This window comes from Pristiophorus japonicus, chromosome 16, assembly GCF_044704955.1.
Source record: "Pristiophorus japonicus isolate sPriJap1 chromosome 16, sPriJap1.hap1, whole genome shotgun sequence".
Classification (NCBI taxonomy): Eukaryota; Metazoa; Chordata; class Chondrichthyes; family Pristiophoridae; genus Pristiophorus; species Pristiophorus japonicus.
In genome coordinates this window covers 131,714,755-131,737,748 of record NC_091992.1, presented here as the reverse complement: position 1 = coordinate 131,737,748, position 22,994 = coordinate 131,714,755, and the positions used below count along the sequence as shown (strand labels likewise).

The 22,994-nt window shown below is 44.0% G+C and overlaps 1 protein-coding gene across 5 annotated transcripts in view; it reads right to left on the bottom strand.

Annotated features, from left to right (window-relative positions):
• cep112 (centrosomal protein 112) overlaps window positions 1-22,994 on the bottom strand; it is a 516,124-nt gene that overhangs the window by 476,423 nt on the left and 16,707 nt on the right. For all 5 annotated transcript variants that reach the window (XM_070857896.1, XM_070857897.1, XM_070857899.1 and 2 more), the window contains exons 2-4: window positions 12,290-12,421; window positions 9,939-10,129; window positions 8,388-8,557 (exon numbers count right to left, since the gene is read on the bottom strand). In XM_070857896.1, the coding sequence (XP_070713997.1) occupies window positions 8,388-8,557; window positions 9,939-10,129; window positions 12,290-12,389 (461 nt within the window). In that variant the 5' untranslated portion in view covers window positions 12,390-12,421. The remainder of the gene's footprint in view (window positions 1-8,387; window positions 8,558-9,938; window positions 10,130-12,289; window positions 12,422-22,994) is intronic.

Genomic DNA, 22,994 nt, shown 5'->3' with positions numbered 1-22,994 from the left:
GGGACTACAGTTCAAAAGTACTTCATTGGCTGTAAAGCGCTTAGGGATGTCCTGAGGTTGTGAAAGGCGCTATGTAAATGCAAGTCTTTTCTTTGCAGATTTGAACACATGGTGCATATTAATATTTCAATGCAATACTGAGAGATGTTAAACTGAGACCTTGTCAGTTTGTGGGATCTTGCTGCACACTAATTAACTGCCATATTTGTCCATAATAACAGTGGCTGCACTTCTAAAGTAATCAATCTGGCTGTTCACTGCTTCGGGATGCCCTGGGGATGTGAAAGGTGGTATATAAACACAAGTTCTTCTGTCATCTGTTGGCTCTTTCACCTCCCACTTACTTCTTTTTCTTAAAAAGAGAAATCATCTTGTCCCTTTCTTACTTCCTCTCGAACTCTTCTCCAATCAAAGAGGCCATCAAAGGGGATTACCAAGCAACAGATGTGAGGATTTGAAGAAACAAAAACAAACTATTTCCTTTCAAACCCACAATACGTCAGGATTACTGTAAGCAAAATGAAAAACTTGCCTTCAAATAGCATCTTTAATTGGAGGCAACGCCCTAGGGTATCTCAGAGAAAAACCAATGCCAAGCAATAAAGAAAGAGAGAGAATTTGTATTTATATAGTACCTTTCACATCCTCAGAACATACCAAAGTGCTTAACTGACAATGAATTACTTTTGGAATATTGCTTTGTAGGTAATAGATGAGGAGCTAGGAGAAGTGACTGAACATGTAGATGAAGTGATGGATTTGAGGATGCTTTCGTCCTAGTTCATGGAGAGAATCCTGGAGAGTAGGGCCTAGATACCTGCAGGCTCTACCCCAATAGTAGAGGGGAGGGAAGAAGGGATGGTTGGAAAGCCAGCTTAAGAAGACTGGAGGACAGGGCTGGAAAAGATTACAAGATTTTAAAATTCTAATCCTTGTTTTCAAATCCCTCCATGGCCTTGCCTCTCCCTATCTCTGTAACCTCTTCCAGCCCTACAACCCTCCGAAATCTCTGAGCTCCTCCAATTCTGGCCCCTTGCGCATCCCCGATTTTAATCGCTCCACCATTGGCAGCCGTGCCTTCAGCTGCTGAGGCCCTAAGCTCTGGAATTCTCTCCCTAAATCTCTCCACTTCTCTTTCCTTCTTTAAGACGCTCCTTAAAACCTGACTCTTTGACCAAGCTTTTGGTCTTCTGCACTAATGTCTTGTGGTTTGATGTCAAATTTTCTCGATAAAGCTCGTGAAGTGCCTTGGGATGTTTTACTACGTTAAAGGCGCTATATAAATGCAAGTTGTTGTTGTACAGAGGTACAGTGGGGTGAGGTCATGGAAGGATATTCCAATTTTCAATCAATGCATAGCGGGTCAAGGAGCTATGACAGTGAAGTCATCAAGGATAGGGGCAATAGGTGAATAAAACTTACTGCCAGACAAGGATGCAAGCTGTAGAACTTGAACAAGTTGGAGTTCATGTAGAGTGCAGTTTTGAAGGCCGGCAAGGATGACATCGGAGAAATCAAGCCCAGAGAGAAGAATTTGAGCAGCAGTAGGAATGAGACATGGCTGAAGGTGGGCGATGGTGGGAACATTAGTGATAAATAAGTTATGGAGTTTGAAGCTCAACTAAGAGTTATTAAGAACACCAAAGTTGCACAATATGAAGTTAAGTCTGAGTGAGCAGCCAAGCAGAGGGGTGGCTTCAGTTTTGTCAATATTAAATTGGAGAAAGATCTACTGCATTCACAACTAAATATTGGGCAAGCAATCTAATAATAGTGTTGACCATGGAGTCATGGGTGGGAGTGAAATGATCGAGCTGGGTGTCATCAGCATATAGGTGCTAACCCCATGCCTATGAATAATGTTGACAAAGGGCAACATATAGAAAGGAGCAAGGATGGAACATTGGGGTACTCTGCAGGTGACCAAGCACGGCGGAGATAACAGAGAAGACATTACACTACCCGTGTTGGGACAGTTAGGATTGAGGGAGATATTCCTATATAGTTGGTAGTTAGGATGTAGGAGCACACAAGATATTTGCTGTGATAATTTGTCATCCTGCTGAACACCCACAAATAAATAATGGACCAGAATCAGCTGGAGCAGGGCATCTCAAGGTGTCCCCGGTTCATTAGACTTTTTCCTGAAACCCTTCAGCTCAAAGTGTTTTGCCCTGTAAGTTGCTGGAAGCGCGAGCTGATAACAGTGCAGGAGGACAACAGAGCATCTGGGATCTTAGTGAATGACAGGAGCAAACAGTCTATCTCCTTAACCAATGAGATTAAAGGATTGAGAAATAAACAGAGGAAGGGTTGAGAAGAAGGGTAAAGTAGAGCAGATGAATTCAATATCAAATCGGGTACAGAAAGACTGGATTGAGAGAAACAGAAAAAGAGACACGAAAAGTAAGAATTCTTTTTTTTTTACATTTGACATTTTTTTTTAAATCACCCAACAATTCACTACCTGCAGGAATGAGAATCTACACTTTTAATTCTTCACTTTCTGAACCAGAGAGGTTGATTCGCAGTCATTAACAATTAGCACATTGTGAAAAGGACACTTATGCTATTAGTTACTGAGCCTCGCCAACAAAGGCAGACATTGATGCGGAGATTCAACATCGCCTCCAGTGTGCCAGTGCAGCCTTCGGCCGCCTGAGGAAAAGTGTGTTCAAAGACCAAGCCCTCAAACTTACCACCAAGCTCATGGTCTACAGGGCCATAGTAATTCCCGCCCTCCTATATGGGTCAGAGACATGGACAACTTACAGAAGACACATCAAGTCGCTGGAGATATATCACTAACGATGTCTCCGCAAGATCCTGCAAATCCCCTGGGATGACAGACGCACCAATATCAGTGTCCTCGCCCAGGCGAACATCCCCAGCATTGAAGCACTGATCACGCTAGATCAGCTTCATTGGGCAAGCCACTTAGTTCGCATGCTAGACACAAGACTCCCTAAACAACTGCTATATGCGGAGCTCCTTCATGGCAAACGAGCCAAAGGTGGGCAGCGGAAACGTTATAAGGACACCCCCAAAGCCTCCCTGGTGAAGTGCGACATCACCACTGACGCCTGGGAGACCCTGACCGAAGACCGCCCTAGGTGGAGAAAGTGCATCCGGGAGGGCATTCAGCTGTACGAATCTCAACGCTGCGAGCGTGAAGAGATCAGGGGCAGGCAGCAGAAGGAGCGTGTGGTAAATCAGTGCCACCCCCCACTTCCCTCGACTATTTGTCCTACCTGTAACAGGGTCTGTGGCTCTTGTGTTGGACGGTTCAGCCACCAAAGAACTCACTTTAGGAGTGGAAGCAAGTCTTCCTCGATTTCGAGGGACCGCCTAGGATTGATGATAAATTAAGTACGAGATGCTGTTTTTGCAAGGCTAACGGCAGAGCGGCACAAATCATCCAGCAATTTGTGGCGATTCGCAATTCACGGAGGATCTCTTCCTCGCCACAAGTTGCTGGCTGATTTGCACATTAATAATGGCATGTGTCGTTCACAAACCATTACTTGTTTCAGCCAATTCCAGCCCAATATTTCCATTTGCAGCAACGGAAAATATCACAGCTAGAATTTCTTTCTAAATTGAGCATAAGTTAAACCTCTATTCTTTCTGCCTTTTTATCCACTTGCAGTAGTCACTGGGCCACACAACTCCCACAGCCATTAACGTGGCCAGGCAACCTGCTCTCAAGCATCCATCAATTTTATTCCTCAGCCAGTCACTAGAAAGTGCATGACAGCATCCCATGATGACTTTCCTTTACATTTTACATCCCGCTGCAGAAAAATGTTTGCACTCTGTACACCACCTCCGTAAAGCAGAGCATCGGAGACTGGGTGCTCAGGAATCAGGAGTTGGAAGGAGGGGCAGCGGGGGAAAAGAGATTTGAATCCATCCACTCTATAGTATCACCCATTGGTGTTCCAACATCCTGTAGCATCTCATTAATTCAGCTTAATGATGGAAATAAATATAAAATATAGATTTCAATTATAATTCAAGGTAATTTCAGATCGAATCCCTAAATCTTCCTCACACACGTTTCATTATGTAGTGATATCCGTGAATAATTAATTTCTGAAATTAATTCAAGACCACTAAACTTAAAGTTTAAATGACAGAAATACAGAACAATAATCAACAGCACAAAAAGAGAAGCAGCTATGTTGACGAAAGAACAAGTTAAATATAATCTATTCTGGCCAAATTCCTAAAGTAGCTAAGCTAAGAATTCACTGAATATGTAGCACCACCTTGAGCTCACCATGCAGTACTGCTAAACAGCCTCCGTTTGGGGCGATAAGTTTTGAAATCTGAGAAAATTATCGCCAGGTGATCATTTTTTGATCCCAAGAACTTTAGCTTTAACGCTCCAAGAGGGAAGTGGAGCACTCGATCAAGCACTAACCACTTCTCTTCGGGCACGAAGGTGTGTGAGAGGGGCGAGAGCGGCAGAGCGCTGAAGAATGTGCAGTGCAGTGCTGCTGGCATCAGAGGCTCCTACTCTCGCTTAAAGGGAAGGGCCAATGATGGTTTGCAACATTCTTCTTTAGTTCTATGGGGCCAGGGGACCTGCCGACTTCCATTACAGTCCCAATCACTCTAAAGGCTCAATTTTCCCCAGTGATTTGCGCTAGTTTTTTTTGGAGCAGGTTGCTCTTCTTGGCCTCAGTTGAAAAACCACAGTTTCCCCAATCAATTTGCACCAGTGTAAGTCAGTTAGTTACGATCTTTTTAGGTCAGTTTTTTTTTTCAGCCAAAAGGGGCGTAACCAGCCACCTACACCAATTAGGGAAGTTTGGCCAGCTGAGAGGTACTCCAGTTCTGCTTAGGCCTCTGCTGAAAAACCTTCCCTAGAGTTAAGGAAATCTGCACAGCAGCTGCCCGGACACATTCTCGATCCCCAGTTCACACACACAGACACACAGACACACAGCGAGAACGAGAACGAGAGAGCGAGAGAGAGAGTGAAAGCGAGAAAGAGAGCAAGAGAGAGACAGAGAGAGAGACACACAGAGAGACCGGGGTTGGAGGTAAGTTGCTGCTATGTGCTTTTCAATTCTTTTAATGTGTTGGGAGCTGGCTATATGCTTCAGCTCGCATTGTGTCCCTAGTTACCATGGCAAGCCGATCTTTTTGGCGCAGATCAAGGCTCCACCCCCAAAACTAAACGACGGGTTAGGCCACGCCAAAATGAACAAATCCAACAGGGAAACTTCGAATTTTTTTTTTTGGCGTACCTAGGCCCCCAAAAATTGGGCGTAACTCTTCAAGTACCCCAAAAAAATGCTTTGGGGAAAATTGAGCCCAGAAGAGGGGGCTTAGGCATTGCGCAGCAATGAAGCTTCAAAAACTTTCAGCAGGCACCAGACTGCTGTGAAGAATAAAGTTTGGTCTACCTGACTACCAATGCCTTTAATTATCGCTCCCCAAGTGGTCAGCCGAGGTGACAACGCCTTTTGTTTCTGCCATTGTTGACGCCCAGCGATGCAGCAGGGAGCGGGAGTGAATTTCACATCCGGGACGGTAACGGGGCACTGCGCAAAACCGGCAGGCAAGTTCATGGGCGTCACTGAATTCGCCACGCCCAGTCGGTAACCCCTTAGTGCCTAGTTACCCCTCACCACCCTCCCTGCATGCACTAACAGGAGGCACAAATCAACTGAATTTCTCCCCCCCACCCCCCCCCGCCCCACCCCGCCAAGAATGTTCCAAAACAGAGCCCCAATGAACAGGGCCATAAGTTGATACAGAACAACATGAAACCCATGAAGCATGCTAGCATCTTAAACTGTTGGCATCATACAAGCCTCAGAAACACAACTAGAGTGTCATGTCTAATTTAGATGCCCGGCCCGAGGCTTGAACCCACAACCATCAGAGGTGAGAGCACTAACGAATGAGCCATGCGTCAAAGAATAATTGGTTATAAAAGTAACTCATTAAGTCATTAAAAGAGAACACACTAATATGGAACTGGTAACTAAAAAGTTAGAAGAACTGATGTAGCATTTTCAGGGCACTTTTAAATGATGTTCAAGCAAAAAGCAAGAAAATCCTTCTAAGTTTAAACACTTTATATTTAGTTGATGCAATAAATTGATGTTAGAGCACATAATGTTTACACAACCACCGTCTAGCACACATACAATATCCAGCATGTCTGCTTTCCAAAGGATGAGAAGTGGAAATCACTTGCCAAGTGTTGGTTAAGATGCTGTTGCTTTCGGATGTTTAGTGCAAGACCCATCGAAGCACTGACCACACTTGACCAGCTCCGTGGGCGGGCCACATTATCCGCATGCCTGACACAAGACTCCCAAAGCAAGTGCTCTACTTGGAACTCCTACACGACAAGATTGGCAGGGGAAACATTTCAAGGACACCCTCAAAACCTTCTTGATAAAGTGCAACATCCCCACCGACACCTCGGAGTCCCTGGCCCAAGACCGCCCTAAGTGGAGAAAGAACATCCAGAAGGGCGCTGAGCAGCTCGAGTCTCATCGCTGACAGCATGCAGAAAACAAGCGCAGGCAGCGGAAGGAGTGTGCGGCAAACCAAACTCCCCACCCACCCTTTCCTTCAACGACTGTCTGTCCAGCCTGTGACAGGGACTGTAATTCCCATATTGGACTGCACAGTCACCCAAGAACTCACTTTTAAGAGTGGAAGCAAGTCTTCCTCGATTTCGAAGGACTGCCTATGATGATAAAGATGCTGCATTGCTTGTTATGGAAGAATGAACAGAATACAAGGGTAGCCCAAAGCATGCCTGCATTCAGTACTAATAGTTAAACTTCACACATCTCTTCACCTGCCTATGAAACTCTGTTCCCCATATGCAGATTTTACCATGATTTGCTGAACCAGGGTTACAGTGACATACATAGGACTATGGGAAATCTGCATAGTCCCACACAGTAGATAGCACAGTACAGGGTAAAATGTTAATTATGTCGGCCCTTGCTAAATTTATTTCCTGCTGCATCCTATCGCAAGTTAAATATAAAAAAAAGATACAAACCAGTGTTTGATGAAGGAAGCATCTTACTAAATTTGGTTAAAATCTGATTATGTATGAAGTTGTTTAAGAGGTACCTCAGCATTCAATTACAGAACCATTTAGGTAAACCTCCCAATAGTTTCGGCCAATTGCTTAAAATTATAAAAATAACACTCATATTATGACCATTTGTTCTCGTTAATTCGGGAGAAGATACTTTACACTGAAAGTTCCCATGTCCCTTTACCTTCTCCTTTAAGTTAATAATTTGTTTTCCAGAACTTTTTTCTCTATTATTGACTGAATCCTGGAAGAGACACTATGGAGTAAAATATTCTTCGATTAATGCTTGCATACTTCTTCACTCATCAGCCTGTGTGTGTCACATGACAGTTAGCTGATCATTAAACTTTCGTTTTTCAACCTTGCAGGGGAAACCTGGAGAAACTACTCCCAAGGTGCTGCAAATTTTGTTCCAGATTGATCCACTCAACTTTTCCTAATTAACGCAGCCTCAATTCAGCCCCTGTGTACAACAGCACAGTAAAATCATAGACTCAGCCCGATGCAGAAATCAAACTTGTGTCCTCCCCTACCAAGTATTCTACTTGCATACGTTCATTTGTTGCCAATTTTATAACCTCCTCTTCTGAAGGTATTGCCATCTGCTGTTACAATTGCACAGACACTGGTCCAAAGTGGCTATTAATTGTGTCTATGGTGGGATAGTAAATTTTAACAGGCTATTTCACCAGTGTGACTTTCACAGCTGAGCCTGATGCTGTCATGACACATGCGCTTTCCGACAGCCTTTACCAGATAGCAATGCAGAATCAGAATCCCTAGTGCTCTGCCACAATCCTAGTGAAGATCAGCTAACTCAGCATGCACTGGTAATTGAATCTGGGACCGTCTAGTCTGAATGGCTCAGAAACTCACTACCAGCTCTACGAACAATCATTGCACAAGCTTGCTGAAATTCTCATCTCTATTCGAATACATTTTACAAAATATGAATCGTATGTCATGATTATTAATTTGCATAAAGTACTCAAGTCATGCAGTATACACACAATGGAATGTTTTGCATTTTGAGTTGTAAACCAGGGCAAGATAACTATTCATTTAAAATGAGCTTACACTTAAAATTGCTCCATTAACAGCACCAAATATAATGGTGTAACCAAAAACTAACTTGAGATTCAATTCTTTATTCACATCAGCTATTCTCTGGAGTTGAGGCAACGGAGTCCTTCAGCACAGTGGAGAAAGTTAGGCAGGTAGCAAGACTGATGAAACTTTACAGCCAATGCAATATGAAGAACTGTAACACACCTCAAAATAAGCTAGAAAAAAAAACACAGACCTGTGAGAAGCTTCTGGGGAATCAGAAGATGCATCATCTTTAGAGTTGCTTCTCCAGGAGTTACTGGACTTTGAATCCCCCGCACCCAGCTCCCCCGTCACCCAGTCTGGTATTCCCTCAGCGCTGTGATCAAGTGGTTTTGCAAAGCTGGGCTCATCAAAGTAGATTGACTGCAATTAATAAAAGAAGACAACAGCTGAGTTGACTTAAAAACAGAAAATGCTGGAAATCTCAGCGGGTCAGGCAGCATCTGTGGAGAGAAACAGAGTTAATGTTTCGGGTCCATGACCCTTCGTCAGAACGCTCAGATTTCCACCATTTTCTATTTTTATTTGAGATTCCAGCATCCGCAGTATTTTGCATTTGTAGCCGAGTTGACTTACTGAGACTTCCAGCCCCAAGAGACAGCGATTACACCCTTCATCATCCAGTGATTTCCAAACTCAGGACTAATAACATGCTTCAATTGATTCATAATACCTGCATTTCATTGATTTTTCTTTTCAAAACTGACAAAATGTTTAACACTAAACAGATGCATAATAATATTCTTAATGGCCGGGAGCAGAGACATTATTGCTTCTTCAGCATTGCCAGCAGGTTGTTGCACTGCAGCATATTGGTCCTCTGGTGTGCTGCCACTCAAAATAATAGGATACAGGTTTGTGTTCTTGAACTCCCCATGTGGAAAGTTCCAAGTCTCAAGCCACTGTAACGCTGTGAGGAAGTATGTGAAAATGGAAGGGAAATCTAATAATAAGGTGAGGGAGTATATGAAAAATTTAATAAAAAGTTCCAGGATGGTAACCATAAAATTCCAGAGACGTAGGAGGCAGGGAAAGAAACTGCATAATCTGGGTGGAATGTGGGACAGGACCCAATGTGAAGCAGGACCCAATTTCCCCCTCCAGTACACCAACTTCCAATCCCTTTTTATAACCAACAGAAATTACGATTGACGTGGGCACAGGTGCATTATATGTAGATGGATGTATAATGATGCCATGCCAACAAAGGAAATGCATTGCACAATGTATTTCCTGTCATTTGCACCCGAGCAACACTGGGTGCAGGAACGCAATTAACTGCTTTTGGCAAACTGGTCTAATGGAGAAGCTGCAGTAGCAAAACCTTTTCTTAACCTGCTGGGCTGGGCTGCAGGTTCACTTACACTACAGCAAGGCACCAGAGCCAAATGCCATCCCCACAATCAGATAGACACCCCTTGATGCTGTACATGGCGCAGGCATACATCCAAATTATGTACACACGTCTGACCCCAGGATCTGGGAGAGGGTCAGGACCTGAGCCTCATCCCCAAGGTGGGTACAGGTTCTGCCTCTGCCTCCAAAAGATCTTCCTAGAATTTCTGGGCCTGTATTCTTTGTAAACTCATTTACAAATCCAGCCAACAGTGACACCTAATGATAATGTTAATAACTGCATGACCCCATTAAATCATATACAGAATATATCTCCATAAAGACATGCAACTACAGTATTGTACTTTCTCTATTTCAACATAGGAATATTTTGCTGAACATTTCATACCATGTAAGAAGGCAACGTTTTAAGTGATCCAGGTTCTGGTCTGTGTGTGAAAGGCCCTTCAAGCACTCCCCGTCTGAGCATGTGCAGTAAAAGCTTGGCATACATATTCCGGTTCTTGCGTCCCATGACTCCTGCTCCAGCTCCAGATGGGTCACATAATTTCTTGATCCACAGCGCACATCTCTGGCGTTCTATAGCATGTAAACAGAATTTTTTGAAACCACAATTATCTTTACAATGTAAAATAAACTATAAACAGTGGCAGAAGAGGAATGCATGGAGTTCTAGCAGCAGGGAATACACAGGTCAAATCCTCTACAAGGGAGCACCTATCCACAAAGAAAAGGGGGGAAAATACAGAGAGTCATCCCCATCCCTCTGGTATCTGCTTGGTGGCAGCCAGACTCAGTCTGGTATTGGCAGAGGCATCAAAGCAAGCTTCAATCACCCACTTGGCCACAAGAGAACAAGGTGACTGGAGAGAACTAGTGGAATTTATATCCTTACAAAAATAATTGAGAAGCTACACATTTCAAATTTTTAAAGTTAATGCAATGGGTTTTCAGTTGAGATAGGCAAACAAAAACTTGTATTTATATTGCGCCTTTAACGGAGTAAAACGTTCCAAGGCGTTGCACAGGAGTGTTGTCAAACATACGATTACCGGAATGCATACTACTCAATATCCATTGTAACCAATCTTTTGTAATATTCAAAACCTAAACAGAATCGAGGACAGCAGACCATTCCTTTTCTCAGCTTCTGAAAGACAAGTGTTTTAAATATCTAGAAAAACAAAAAATCATCACAGCACAGTAAACATAAACACACACACATAGAACTCAGCACAGCACATGCACAAATTGTGCATGTGCGAGTGAAGATGGTGCGTGTCAGTCGAATCCAAACCTGTGTACTGGACATCCACACACATGCAAGAGGGGACACTGCCTAGCAATCAGGTGTGGGGACCTTAGCCAATTTTCCCCACCTAGCCGAATGATACTGAAGCCAATTGAAAGCACTATCAATGCTGCAACTACAATCAAGTCAGTCAACAAAGACAGAGGAACAAACTATGGACCTGTCTGGTTGGCACAACTCACATGCTCAATGGATAAACTCACTAAGCCATCAGAACATTTTTTTTCAAAACTACTAGACTGTACCTTCTATGAAATATTGGTAAAATGGTTATCAAGGTAGCTACATTCGTGTCACTGTGTACACAGGACAAAATGTTCAAGCTCTTTTACTGCGATTTATGAAGTTTTCACAACCCTCAATTGTGCATCTGGTTTGAAATTCGCTTGTATCCATTCATTATTGCATAGGACATCAATTACAAAGCAAATAAATGTCATAACATTTCTCCTGAATCCAATAACAATTTCATCATGCTCTGTACTATTGATTCAAGGGTACTTTCATAGACCTAATTTCCATTTCAATGAATGGTCTTGTTTTTGTCAGATCACTGCTTTGCCATCACTTTAGAGCATCAGGCCGCTGGGAGAAGGAAATCTTTAGGAATAAATGGGGAGAAGACACAGTCCTCCATAATTCTCATTTTTTTTTTACAACAAAAACAGACTGTTAAAATTTAAACATGAAGTACTGACTCCCTCCCCAAGTTTGTGTGTGCAAATTCCAAAAAGGGTGTCCAAACTGCAGCCCATGAGCCATTTCTGGCATTCATCGCCCTGCAATCGAGCCCACTGAGCCCCAGGGTTTCAGTTCCACTTGTGCTTAGATTTGCTTTTACTCGCTGATTTGTCCTGTTTGAATATTGTGGGCCTGATGGTTTGGAAAGGGCTGTTTTTAGTGCGCTTGCTCAATGGTGGATAAATCCTAAATTAGAACACCCAGATCAGTTAGTATCAGCAACTTGAGATATATGCAAATTAATAAGAACATTGATTTAACACGCAACCCATGAGACTCCGCGATGGACCCCTGAGCAGCTCACAAAGACATAAAGTTTGGATAGCATGCTGTACACGAACTAGGAAACATATGGAACAGTCACTGCAAACATGGTTATTATAGAATATATGAAAGCAGTAAAAAACTGGAGGTAGTTACATTACACTAGATATACTAATATTTCACTCCTGCACAAACCAATATGTGCAGTCCAAAAACTCAGAAGCTACAGCTGAATTCAGATTCCAGGTAAAGCTCAAAGATTAAAATTGCATGAAATCTCACATGGAAAAAAATGTAACCCGGATATTGTTCAAGGCACAGTGGGCAATTACCAATAACTGAAAATGTTTTGAAACCACCTTAGAGAACGTGGTACATCACCTGGTATCAGACATAAATTTATTTTTCCATTTAGATCTTACCTGACTTGTGCACAAGTTTCAGAACATACGGTTTCATATCAACCAAGTAGTGGTCAAATTCGGAATCCAACTTATCCCAGGTTTCCTCCTGGTTGGCCATCGTGCTTCTTTAGTACACGTGTCCACAACTACCTGTTATCAATATAGAACGAAGAATTCAGTGGAACACAAGTTTTTTTTTAAATAAATAAGATTCTACCAGAAAGGTCGAATCACGCATCGCCATTCTCAGTCATCTCCCAGTAGGAAGTTACAGACTGCCAGAAAGCAGGTCAAGCCACCCTCGACAAATAAAATAAGCGGTATAGATACCTCGAATTAAGAATGGGAAGAAAATGGGTACCATTTTATATCAAATGTGAGTTCACTGCCATTTAAGACAATCTCTTCTCAGTGGACTGGATGGAACATTCGGGTTGCCAACGCTGGTTGGTGGCATTCCTGGAAGTTTTGATCACATGACATTCTGACCATGTGACATCTGTAAATGTTACTGCATTGACCTTATAAAAGGTTGGGTCCCCTATAGTTGAGTATCTTTGTTTGTGGTTTTTCGCCAGCAACTGTTGAGAAGTTTGCAGAACCAGGGGGTGGGGAAGAGAAACCAAGGGCACGGGAGCGATTCACTCAAGGGAAAGCAGAGGTGCAAGGTACTTTGATTCCACCAACAACTAATAGCAACTCACTGAAATTACAAGATACCTAATAGTAATACTGGTAACACTCAAATTCCTCTCATAACCAACACTAATACAATAACTGAATGATAGTCTATAATTGCTCCGCTATCTTACCTGTAAGTAGCAATCCTTATAGCCCCCTGATAATAAATCTGAAACCTCAACCAGAATCCCCCTGCACTGCACATCATCATCACAGGCAGTCCCTCGAAGTCGAGGAAGACTTGCTTCCACTCTAAAAGTGAGTTCTCAGGTGACTGTACAGTCCAATACAGGAATTACAGCCTCTGTCACAGGTGGGACAGTCGTTGAAGGAAAGGGTGGGTGGGGAGTCTGGTCTGCCGCACACTCCTTCCGCTTGTTTCCTGTATGATCTCGACAACGAGGCTCGAGGTGCTCAGCGCTCTCCCGGATGCTCTTCCTCCACTTCCAGCGGCCTTTGGCCAGGGATTCCCAGGTGTCAGTGGGGATGTTGCACTTTATCAAGGAGGCTTTGAGGCTGTCCTGGAAACGTTTTCTCTGCCCACCTGGGGATCGCTTGCCGTGCAGGAGTTCCGAGTAGAGCGCTGGAAGTCTTGAGTCCGGCATGCGGACAATGTGGTCCGTCCAACGGAGCTGGCTGAGTGTGGTCAGTGCTTCGATGCTAGGGATGTTGGCCTGATTGAGAACACTGATGTTCGTGCGTCTATCCTCCCAGGGGATTTGTAGGATCTTGCGGAGACATCGTTGGTGGCATTTCTCTAGGGATGTGAGGTGTCTGCTGTATATGGTCCACATCTCTCTGAGCCATGCAGGAGGGCGGGTATCACTACAGCCCTGCAGACCATAAGCTTGGTGCCAGATTTGAGGACCTGTTCCTCGAACACTCTCTTCCTCAGGCAACCGAAGGCTGCTTTGTTGTACTGGAGGCAGTGTTGGACCTCGTCGGCGATGTCTGTCCTTGCTGATAGTGGGCTCCCAAGGTATGGAAAGTGGTCCACGTTATCCAAGGCTGCACCGTGGATTTTGATAGGTTCAGTCCGGCTCCCCAGTCGATGCCACTTTTAAATAGGCCCAATCCTCTCTTTCTCTCACCTTGAAATCTGGTTTGGCCCAAAGCTCTGTGTGAAGATGACAATTCTGAACTGGGAGCCTCAGTCAGAGTTGATCTGCACTTTGGACTTCTCCCATCAAAATTGGCCGGCACCAACCAACCTGAGCCAAACCAAGATCGCACAAAGGCCAACAAGCTCGGTGTTTGATTCACTTCTCACATGAAATGTAATCCTGAACTTAGCACTTAAATTTCTCAACCTCTCCCTGGCCTCAGACTCAATAAGGAATAGTTTTAATAGAATTATAGAAATTGCAGCACAGGAGGGGCCATTCGGCCTCCGGTGCCTGTGCCAGTACTGATGCTCTCTGCTCTAACCTCATTCCCCCAGATTTTTCTGTATTCCTCCTTTACAAATATTTATCCAATTCCCTTTTAACTTGTGTTGTGATCTCTACCTCAATAGCATCCCATAATCTTATAGCCCTCAGTTCAAGAACCTTCCTTCACCCATACTCCTTGGTGCTTCCAGTGAGAATCCTGTGTCTCCATCCCCTTATTCCCAATTCTCTCACCAGTGGAAACAATGTTCACTCTTTACCCACAGTAAACTCCCCAGGTTTCACTCACCCCTTTATTGGCTGCACCTCACTAGGTGCCGCTTCCACTCACCACCTTGCTGCTGCTGCTGCCCTCAGCTCTGTGGAAAATGCCAATTACCAAGCCCACTCCATTCCCCAGATTGCCTCTATCCCACTCGCTGAAGCCTTAATCTGCTATACCCCCTGCCTGATCCATCCAACCTACTGTCTCGGAGACTCCCAGATAATCCGAGAAGGTTAGTAACCCGATAGAACAATGAACTGAGATTGAAAGTCAGCTCTGCCTGTTATGAAAGTGCTTCTTAAAAGAGCTTTGAAAATTTCCAGCGTCAGCCATGGCTCAGTGGTATTACTCTTGCGTCTAAGTCAGAAGGTTGTGGGTTCAAGCCCCACTCGCTCTTGAGCACATAATCGAGGCTGACACTTCAGAACAGTACGTAGGGAGTGCTGGACTGTCAGAGGCGCCATTTTTCAGACGAGACATTAAACCAAGGTCCCTTCTGCCCTCTCAGGTGGATGTAAAAGATCCCATGACACAATTCAAATGAAGGCAGGGAAGTTTTCCCAGTGTCCTGGACAATATTTATCCCTCAAACCAACATCACAAACAGATTATCGGTCACTAATCTCGTTACGATTTGGCTGCCACGTTTCCTATGTTACAACTGTAATTATACTTCAAAAGTCAACCTTGACCCCCAGCATCCCTCACTCAGGAGAAACAAGTTGCTTTGACGTCATGACGAATGCAACTTTCATGACGTCACCACATTCCAGGGCTCGTCGACCACTGTTCACACGATCTCGCTCCCCATTGGTCGGAAACTCCAGAGCCCCGCCCCACTCGCTCCCTATTGCCTTGACCTCCCTTGCTGCTGCTCCCCAGTGCAGACCAGGATAGGTTGCACATTCCAGCTGCACACTGTGGGGACGTGATTGGGGCCCAGGAGAGGCGTGAGTTCGGGACCAGGGGCAGCATGGGCCAGCCCACACTGCGATATGTGTGCGCACTCGGTCTGTGTAGCAGAGTAGGTCTCCAGGCATCTTGGGTAATCCTTGCCACTGGACCAAGACCTAACTCTGTCAAGCCCGAGTGTGCAACGGCCACCACACATTAAAAAAATCCACGCACAGGCATCTTCCACCCTTCAGGATGCAGTTCAGGACCTGGAATATTAGGTCCTTCATTGGAACATCTGTGAACTTATTCTTTTTTGGCGTGGAAGCAAGTCATCCTCGTTTCGAGGGACTGCCTATGATGATGACTTCAAAAGTACTTCATTGGCTTAGGACATACTGAGAAAACAAAAGACATTATACAAATACGAGTTTGTTCTTTCTTCAGCCTAATTCCTGGGTGAGAGTGCTGCACAGAATTAATATTTTTGTTCTCGTGTGAGAAATATCACATTAATACATTACAAATTAGAGTTGAGACATATTGTGAATGCCGCATAGAAGGAGCTTTACACCATAGCTAAGGATTCAGAAGTACTTGCGGGCACTGGTGAGAAAAATGCTCCTTTCACCAGCACAGAAATCTGCCATTTTGATTAGCACAGGAGAAAAAAAGATTTAAAATATTTTTCTTCCATGTTTATCCAGATAATATACTTGTTAAAAACCAGTCCTTGTTCTCAAAGCACAACAGACAAATCAAAAAAGATAAAGCTCTTTGTGACTACTGATTAAAACACTGAACTGACACCCCCACCCCGCCCCACACGCCAGGATTGTCTTGAATATACTGCTTCCCCAAATTCCCCTGGACCACGAGGCCCAGCAAAGAAGGCAGACCAGTGACATGCTCCCAGACCTCCACCTATGCTTTCAACAGCTGAATTAATGAATCAGTGTAATATTAGAGTACTCCTACACAAATTAATGTCCAAATTCTAAGCTGACCACAGGTTGCTTGTGTTTTACTTTGACTGGCAACAGTACATGTTTAAAAATAAGGTGAGAGTCCTCCCCATCTTAAGTCTGCCATTTGGAGGATCACAGCAATATATGAGGTAGCAGCTTGCAATGGCAGAACAGGAATAAGTAAAGAACATTAGGCAGCATTTCATTTTTGTACAGTTTTGTGAACTCAAGAACAAGTGTTCCATCCAGTTGGCCTATTGCTGGTGCAATAGGTCTTCAATTGCAGCTATCTACTCAAATCCAATTTACCTGCCCCATTTCTGTTCCCTTTTATATTTTGCTTTTCAAATACTTATCATATTATATTATCTGTCAACCTTGTCACTATAAAGCAATCACTGTGGCAAAAAAGTCAAACTTTTGCTGTTTGCTTCAATTTTACGTTCTCTTTTCTATTATTTTTTGTCCTTATGTCTCATAATTAAAGCTCAGATACTTGAAACAAACTTGGAAGGCAGCTACTTGGCAACTCCACTGCATACAGCATACAAATCACAACATTACTTGCAGAGGAACTGCCCAACTATCTTTACTCAGGAGTTTTATTGGCAAATTCAAAACTGTGAGCATCAGCAAAGATACCATCACACTAATAAACAAAAGTACTTGGATTTGGGTAAAAGGTAGAAAATGTGCTTGTTGGCAAGCTGGCTCACAGTACTGAAATACTCAGCTCCCTGAGCATTTCGCAAAGATATACTGGGTATCGTAACACTATAGTACCAGGATTCTATCACAAGAGGGCATCAGCAAGTTATTGCATGCTCTTCCGAATGACAACAATTGGTACTGCACCATTTCAGTAAGCTCAGTTCTCCATTTCTTTGCAATATTGTACATAGGATAACATTTAAACTGGAAGGGGAGACAAGGTACCAATACTACAAGAACTTGTGTGTGTGTGTGTGTGTGTGTGTGTGTGTGTGTGTGTGTGTGTGTGTGTGTGTGTGTGTGTATATATATAATTAATCGCGGTTTTAAATGTAGAAAGACATCCCAAATACATTATGGACCCATAATCAAGAAAAAAGGAATGCCGAACCAAAGAAGAAGGAAATATTAGGAGAGGTGACCACAAGCTTAGTCAAAAAGGTGGGCTTTAAGAAGGGTCGTAAAGGAGATGAGGGAGGGAATTCCTTAGCGTGGGGCCTAGGTAGCTGAAAGCACAGCTGTCAATGGTGGGGCAAAGAGAGGATGATGCACAGGAGCCAGTCAGAGGAACAGAGTATTTTGGAATAGGTGGTTGTAGGGCTGGAGGACGTTAGACGACAGGGAAGGGCGAGGCACGAAAGGGTATCAACATAAGGATGTAAATTTTAAATTTAAGTCATTGGGAACCGGGAGCCAATGTCGGCCAGCGAGGACAGGAGTGATGGCTGAGCAGGAGTTGATGTGGGGTGAGATACGGGCAACAGTTCTGAATGAGCTGAAGTTTCCAGAGGGTGGAGGATGGGAGGCTGGCCAGGAGTGCATTGAAATAGTCAGGTCTAGAGGTGACAAATGTATGGATGAAGGCTTCAGCAGCAGAGGTAGGGGCAGAGGCAAATGATGTTACAGAGTTGGAAGTAGATCGACTTTGTGATGGAAAGGATAGAGGGTCAGAAGCCCAGCTCAAAATCAAATAGGACACCACGGTTTGATTCAGTCCAAGGCAGTAGCCAGGGAGGGGATGGAATCAGTGGCAAGGGTATGGAGTCTGTGTCGGTGCCGAAGGTAATGAGGAAATTTCAGCTCTACCAAGACTGGACGTTAGGTAAGCAATATGACAACACAAAGGCAGTGAAGAAGGGGTTGAGGGAGGTGGTGGTGTAGTAACATTAAGAGAGCTGCACACCAACCTAAAATGACAACATAACTCCCAACTCACATCATGATCGGACTCAAGAATGGAGGATGTCATTTGTTGTTTGCATTTGTCGTCATGGAGAACTCCACTGAGATGCCAAGCGAGACTTAACAAATGCTCTGGGGTTATTTTGAACCTCCTGGAGATTTTAGCAACTTATTTCATATTTTGAGTGCAGACAATGCCATCTGTGCTCTAAAAACATTCAAATTTACCAGCTGAGAGCAGAGCTCTGCACATGCATGGAGCAGCTTTCCCTGGCCAGTAAAGTGCAATTTGTAACACAAAGCACACAGCACAAATTGGCAATCACTTTTGCCTATAAAACAACCATGAATGCCCTTCAAAAGTAATTAGTTAGTTGTGAAGCACTTTGGGACTACTGAGGACGTGAAATGAACGACATAAATGCGAAATCTTCCTTTCTTCCTGACTGGCTGCCAATTGCCCTGTATGGATGCTGGTCTCAGACTGGTAGTTCACTAAAACTGGATCAGAAGATGTTCAGCTGCATCTTTTATCAGTTATCTGAGCCCTCAGCTATCTATGTTGGAAAAGCACTTGTTCTACAAAATATAGAGATAAGCCTCATGGGCCATTTTAATTCCATTTTCAGGCAATTTCTTCCCTCCACCAGCATTGCCAGTAAAAATCAACTCAAACAAAAGAAAAGCCAACAAAAAATTAGCGGTTCCCAACTATGGTCAACTTTTTCTCTGATTAATAAACAATGAGAATTTTGGCCACAATATGCACAGTGTAACAAAGTGGAAAAGTGTGAGTGCAACATTACAAGGCGAGTTAACGATTACAACCATGCCACCGAGAAAAAAAAATCAAACATTTCTCATTATGGAAAGAGTCACAGGACTCCTGTCATTGGTGGAGGACAAAGATGAAGTCACCAACATTTGCTCCCGAGGATAATGGAAATAAAACATACAGGTGACCCAGAAAGTGGAAGAAAATCTTAAAGCAAAAGTCATTGAAATGTACAATACATAGGCCCAAAAAATGCGGTATATTGCCTCCGATCACAAAAATTTCCATGAAAGTACCTGGTAGTCCCAGAGGTTCGGAGACTTGCGGTCCTGGCTCTTTACGCAAAGGCCTTCGTAGGGGCCAACGTATCCCAGGAGCATGTGGATTCCGTACAGATCTCTAGGATCACATGAGCCAGCCCAACCTATCAGAGTAGGGGAATCCCCAATCATACTTATGGTACTTCCTTATAAATGGAACCACCGTAAATATGAATACCCCCAAAAACACAGAAACACTGAAAATAACTTTTTTTTTTTAAATCACATTTCAAATAAATAAAACATGAATTTAATTAATTATTTAAAACAAAAATGTATTTTTTTGGAAAATAAATTCACATATTTTAATGGGTCTAAAAATAAACTTACCTTATTTAACAGGATTTTAAATATTTATATTATTTAAAAATTTTTATTTTTCTGCACTTTAAAAGTCTTACGTTGATAAAAAGCGGGCCTTATGCCTTCTTTTTTCAGTTGTGAGAATTTGAAGAATATTCGCTGGGCAGGAGTTGGACAAATAACCCAAGTCTCTGCCCGCAGAGGTCCTTTAGTTTTGGAGACGTGCGATCGGTCAAGAGAATTTTTGCGGGGATCCCTCGGGTGTGAGTGCACCTCGTACGCACCTGTGGGGAGCGCGATTTCAGGCCCAATATTTTGCTATAGATCAAGACAAATAAGTTCTGAAATTCATTTTGTTGATCATCTTCAGCACGCACAAGGAAAAAGTTATTTCCATGGGGTAATCCTGGAGGAAAGAAACAACATGCTATAAATACCAAAGGAGATCTGATCAAATTCCTACGCTGAATCAGGAAGAATGGCAGTTGTTCAAATATACCTCCCAAAATGTTATACAAATCTACGCAAAAAGAAGTTTAAAATGACCTCAGTACCCAGCAAAGAGCAATCAAATAACTTGATTCACCAGCTGAAATTATATCAGATATTCGCTTCATTTTAAACAACTTTGCTTTCATGAGTTTGAGAGAATCTATAATAAGCATTATTTACTGAGAATGCTCAGAGTAGGATGTGGTACTTTTCCACCAACTGTCAAGAATTTGAATCAAAATCAGTAAAAATAAGATTGTCAGGCCAGAATCATTACACTGCTGAAGCAGACCAGATCTTTATAGCTTTCAAAGTTGACACTGTGGATCTTCAGGAACTAGTGGTTAATGGAAAAACAAGGCTTCTTTACAGGCAGCAATAATCTTGAATTCCCCCACATGGAAAATACTTCCTTTCCAGCAACATTCCTCTTGACATCATTTTTCATCTTTCAGGTGAAACGTAAAAGTTCCCATGGCACTATTTCGAAGAAGAGCAAGGGAATTATCCCTGGTGTACTGGCCAATATTGATCCCTCAATCAACACAACAAAAAAATTATCTGGTCATTATCATATTGCTGTTTGTGGGAGCTTGCTGTGTGCAAATTTAATGCCTCATTTCCTACAGTACAGCAGTGACTAGACTCCAAATCATCATTATCATAGGCAGTCCCTCAGAATCGAGGAAGACTTGCTTCCACTCTTAAAATGAGTCCTCAGGTGGCTGATATTGTGTTCCAAACACAGATGAGGCGGTCCACAGGGAGGTTAAAGTAATAGTGACCTCAGTCTTTAATAAGACACTCCAGAGTGAGGAACAGGCCTGAGGGGCCGGCTTATATACAGACCTCCCAAGGGATGCTGGGATCCCTTGAAACTTCAGTGAATGAGCTCCCTGGTAGCAGAACATGGGAATGCATGCTTTACAAATACACAACATCATTCCCACTCCCAAAGTCAAAGTGAAAACTATTTACAAGGTGAGGCGGTCGGGAGCCTTTCTTTCCCTGGTGGACCGCCTCGGTACAAATGTCTGTTCTGGTGTGTTGGCTGTGCCCTCGCTGGGCTGGTGTGTTGTTGGCCTTGCAGGGCTGCTAGGTGAGCCTGGCCTTGCTGGGCTGTTGGGCGTGATGGGTTCGATTTCCTGGTCCGGCGTGGTGTCGTTGATCCTTTGGGTGTGTGTTGTGGGCTCGAAAAAGGTGGTGTCTGCTGTGGGTTGTTCAGGGCAGTCTGTGAACTGCAGCCTCGTTTGGTCCAGGTGCTTTCTGCAAATTTGTCCATTGTCTAGTTTGACTACAAACACCCTACTCCCCCTTATTGAGCTATCACCGTGCCCGCGATCCACTTGGGACCATGTCCATTGTTTAGCACATACACAGGGACATTTAGATCAATTTCCCATGACACAGTGGCACGATCATCTTTACATTTTGTTGCTGCCGCCTGCTCTCTACCTGATCATGCAGGTTGGGGTGAACCAGCAAGAGTCTGGTTTTAAGTGTCCTTTTCATGAGTAACTCAGCCAGGGGCACCCCTGTGAGCGAGTGGGGTCTCGTGCGGTAGCTGAGCAGTACTCTGGACAGGCAGGTTTGGAGTGAGCCTTCTGTGATTCGTTTAAGGCTCTGTTTGATGGTTTGTACTGCCCGCTCTGCCTGCCCATTGGAGGCTGGTTTAAACGGGGCCGAGGTGACATGTTTGATCCCATTGCGGGTCATGAATTCTTTAAATTCGGCACTGGTGAAACATGGCCCGTTGTCACTGACCAGTATGTCAGGCAGGCCGTGGGTGGCAAACATGGCCCTCAGGCTTTCAATGGTGGCGGTGGCGGTGCTTCCCGACATTATTTCACATTCATTCCATCTTGAAAAAGCATCCACCACCACCAGGAACATTTTACTGAGAAACGGCCCCGCATCGTCGACATGGATCCTCGACCATGGTCTGGAGGGCCAGGACCACAAACTTAGTGGTGCCCCTCTGGACGCGTTGCTCAACTGAGCAGAGAGAGTCCTGTGTACGGCAATGCAACCTAAGTCAGAGTTGATACCGGGCCACCACATGTGGGATCTGGCTATCGCTTTCATCATTACTATACCCGGGTGTGTGTTGTGGAGATCCGAGATGAACGTCTCCCTGCCCTTTTTTGGTAGCACTACGCGGTTACCCCACAACAGGCAGTCTGCCTGAATGGACAGCTCGTCCTTTCGATGCTGGAAAGGCTTGATTGGCTCTTGCATTTCAACGGGGATGCTGACCCAGCTCCCATGCAGTACACAATTTTTTTTACGAGGGACAGCAGAGGATCTTGGCTGGTCCAAGTCCTAATCTGGCGGGCCGTGACAGATGAGTTATCATTTTCAAACGCTTCCATGACCATCAACAAGTCTGCTGGCTGCGCCACCATTAACACGTTTGCAGGCTGCGCCATTTCCACCCCCGTGGTGGGCAATGGTAGCCGAATGAGAGCATCCGCACAGTTCTCGGTGCCTGGTCTTGGCGGATGGTATAGTTATACGCTGATAGCGCGAGTGCCCACCTTTGTATGCGGGCTGAGGCATTAGTATTTATCCTTGTTTTCAGCGAACAGGGATGTGAAGGGCTTGTGATAATGGGTGACTTTAATATGCACATAGATTGGGCTAGCCAAACTGGAAGCAATACGGTGGAGGAGGATTTCCTGGAGTGCACAAGGGATGGTTTTCTAGACCAATATGTCGAGGAACCAACTAGGGGGGAGGCC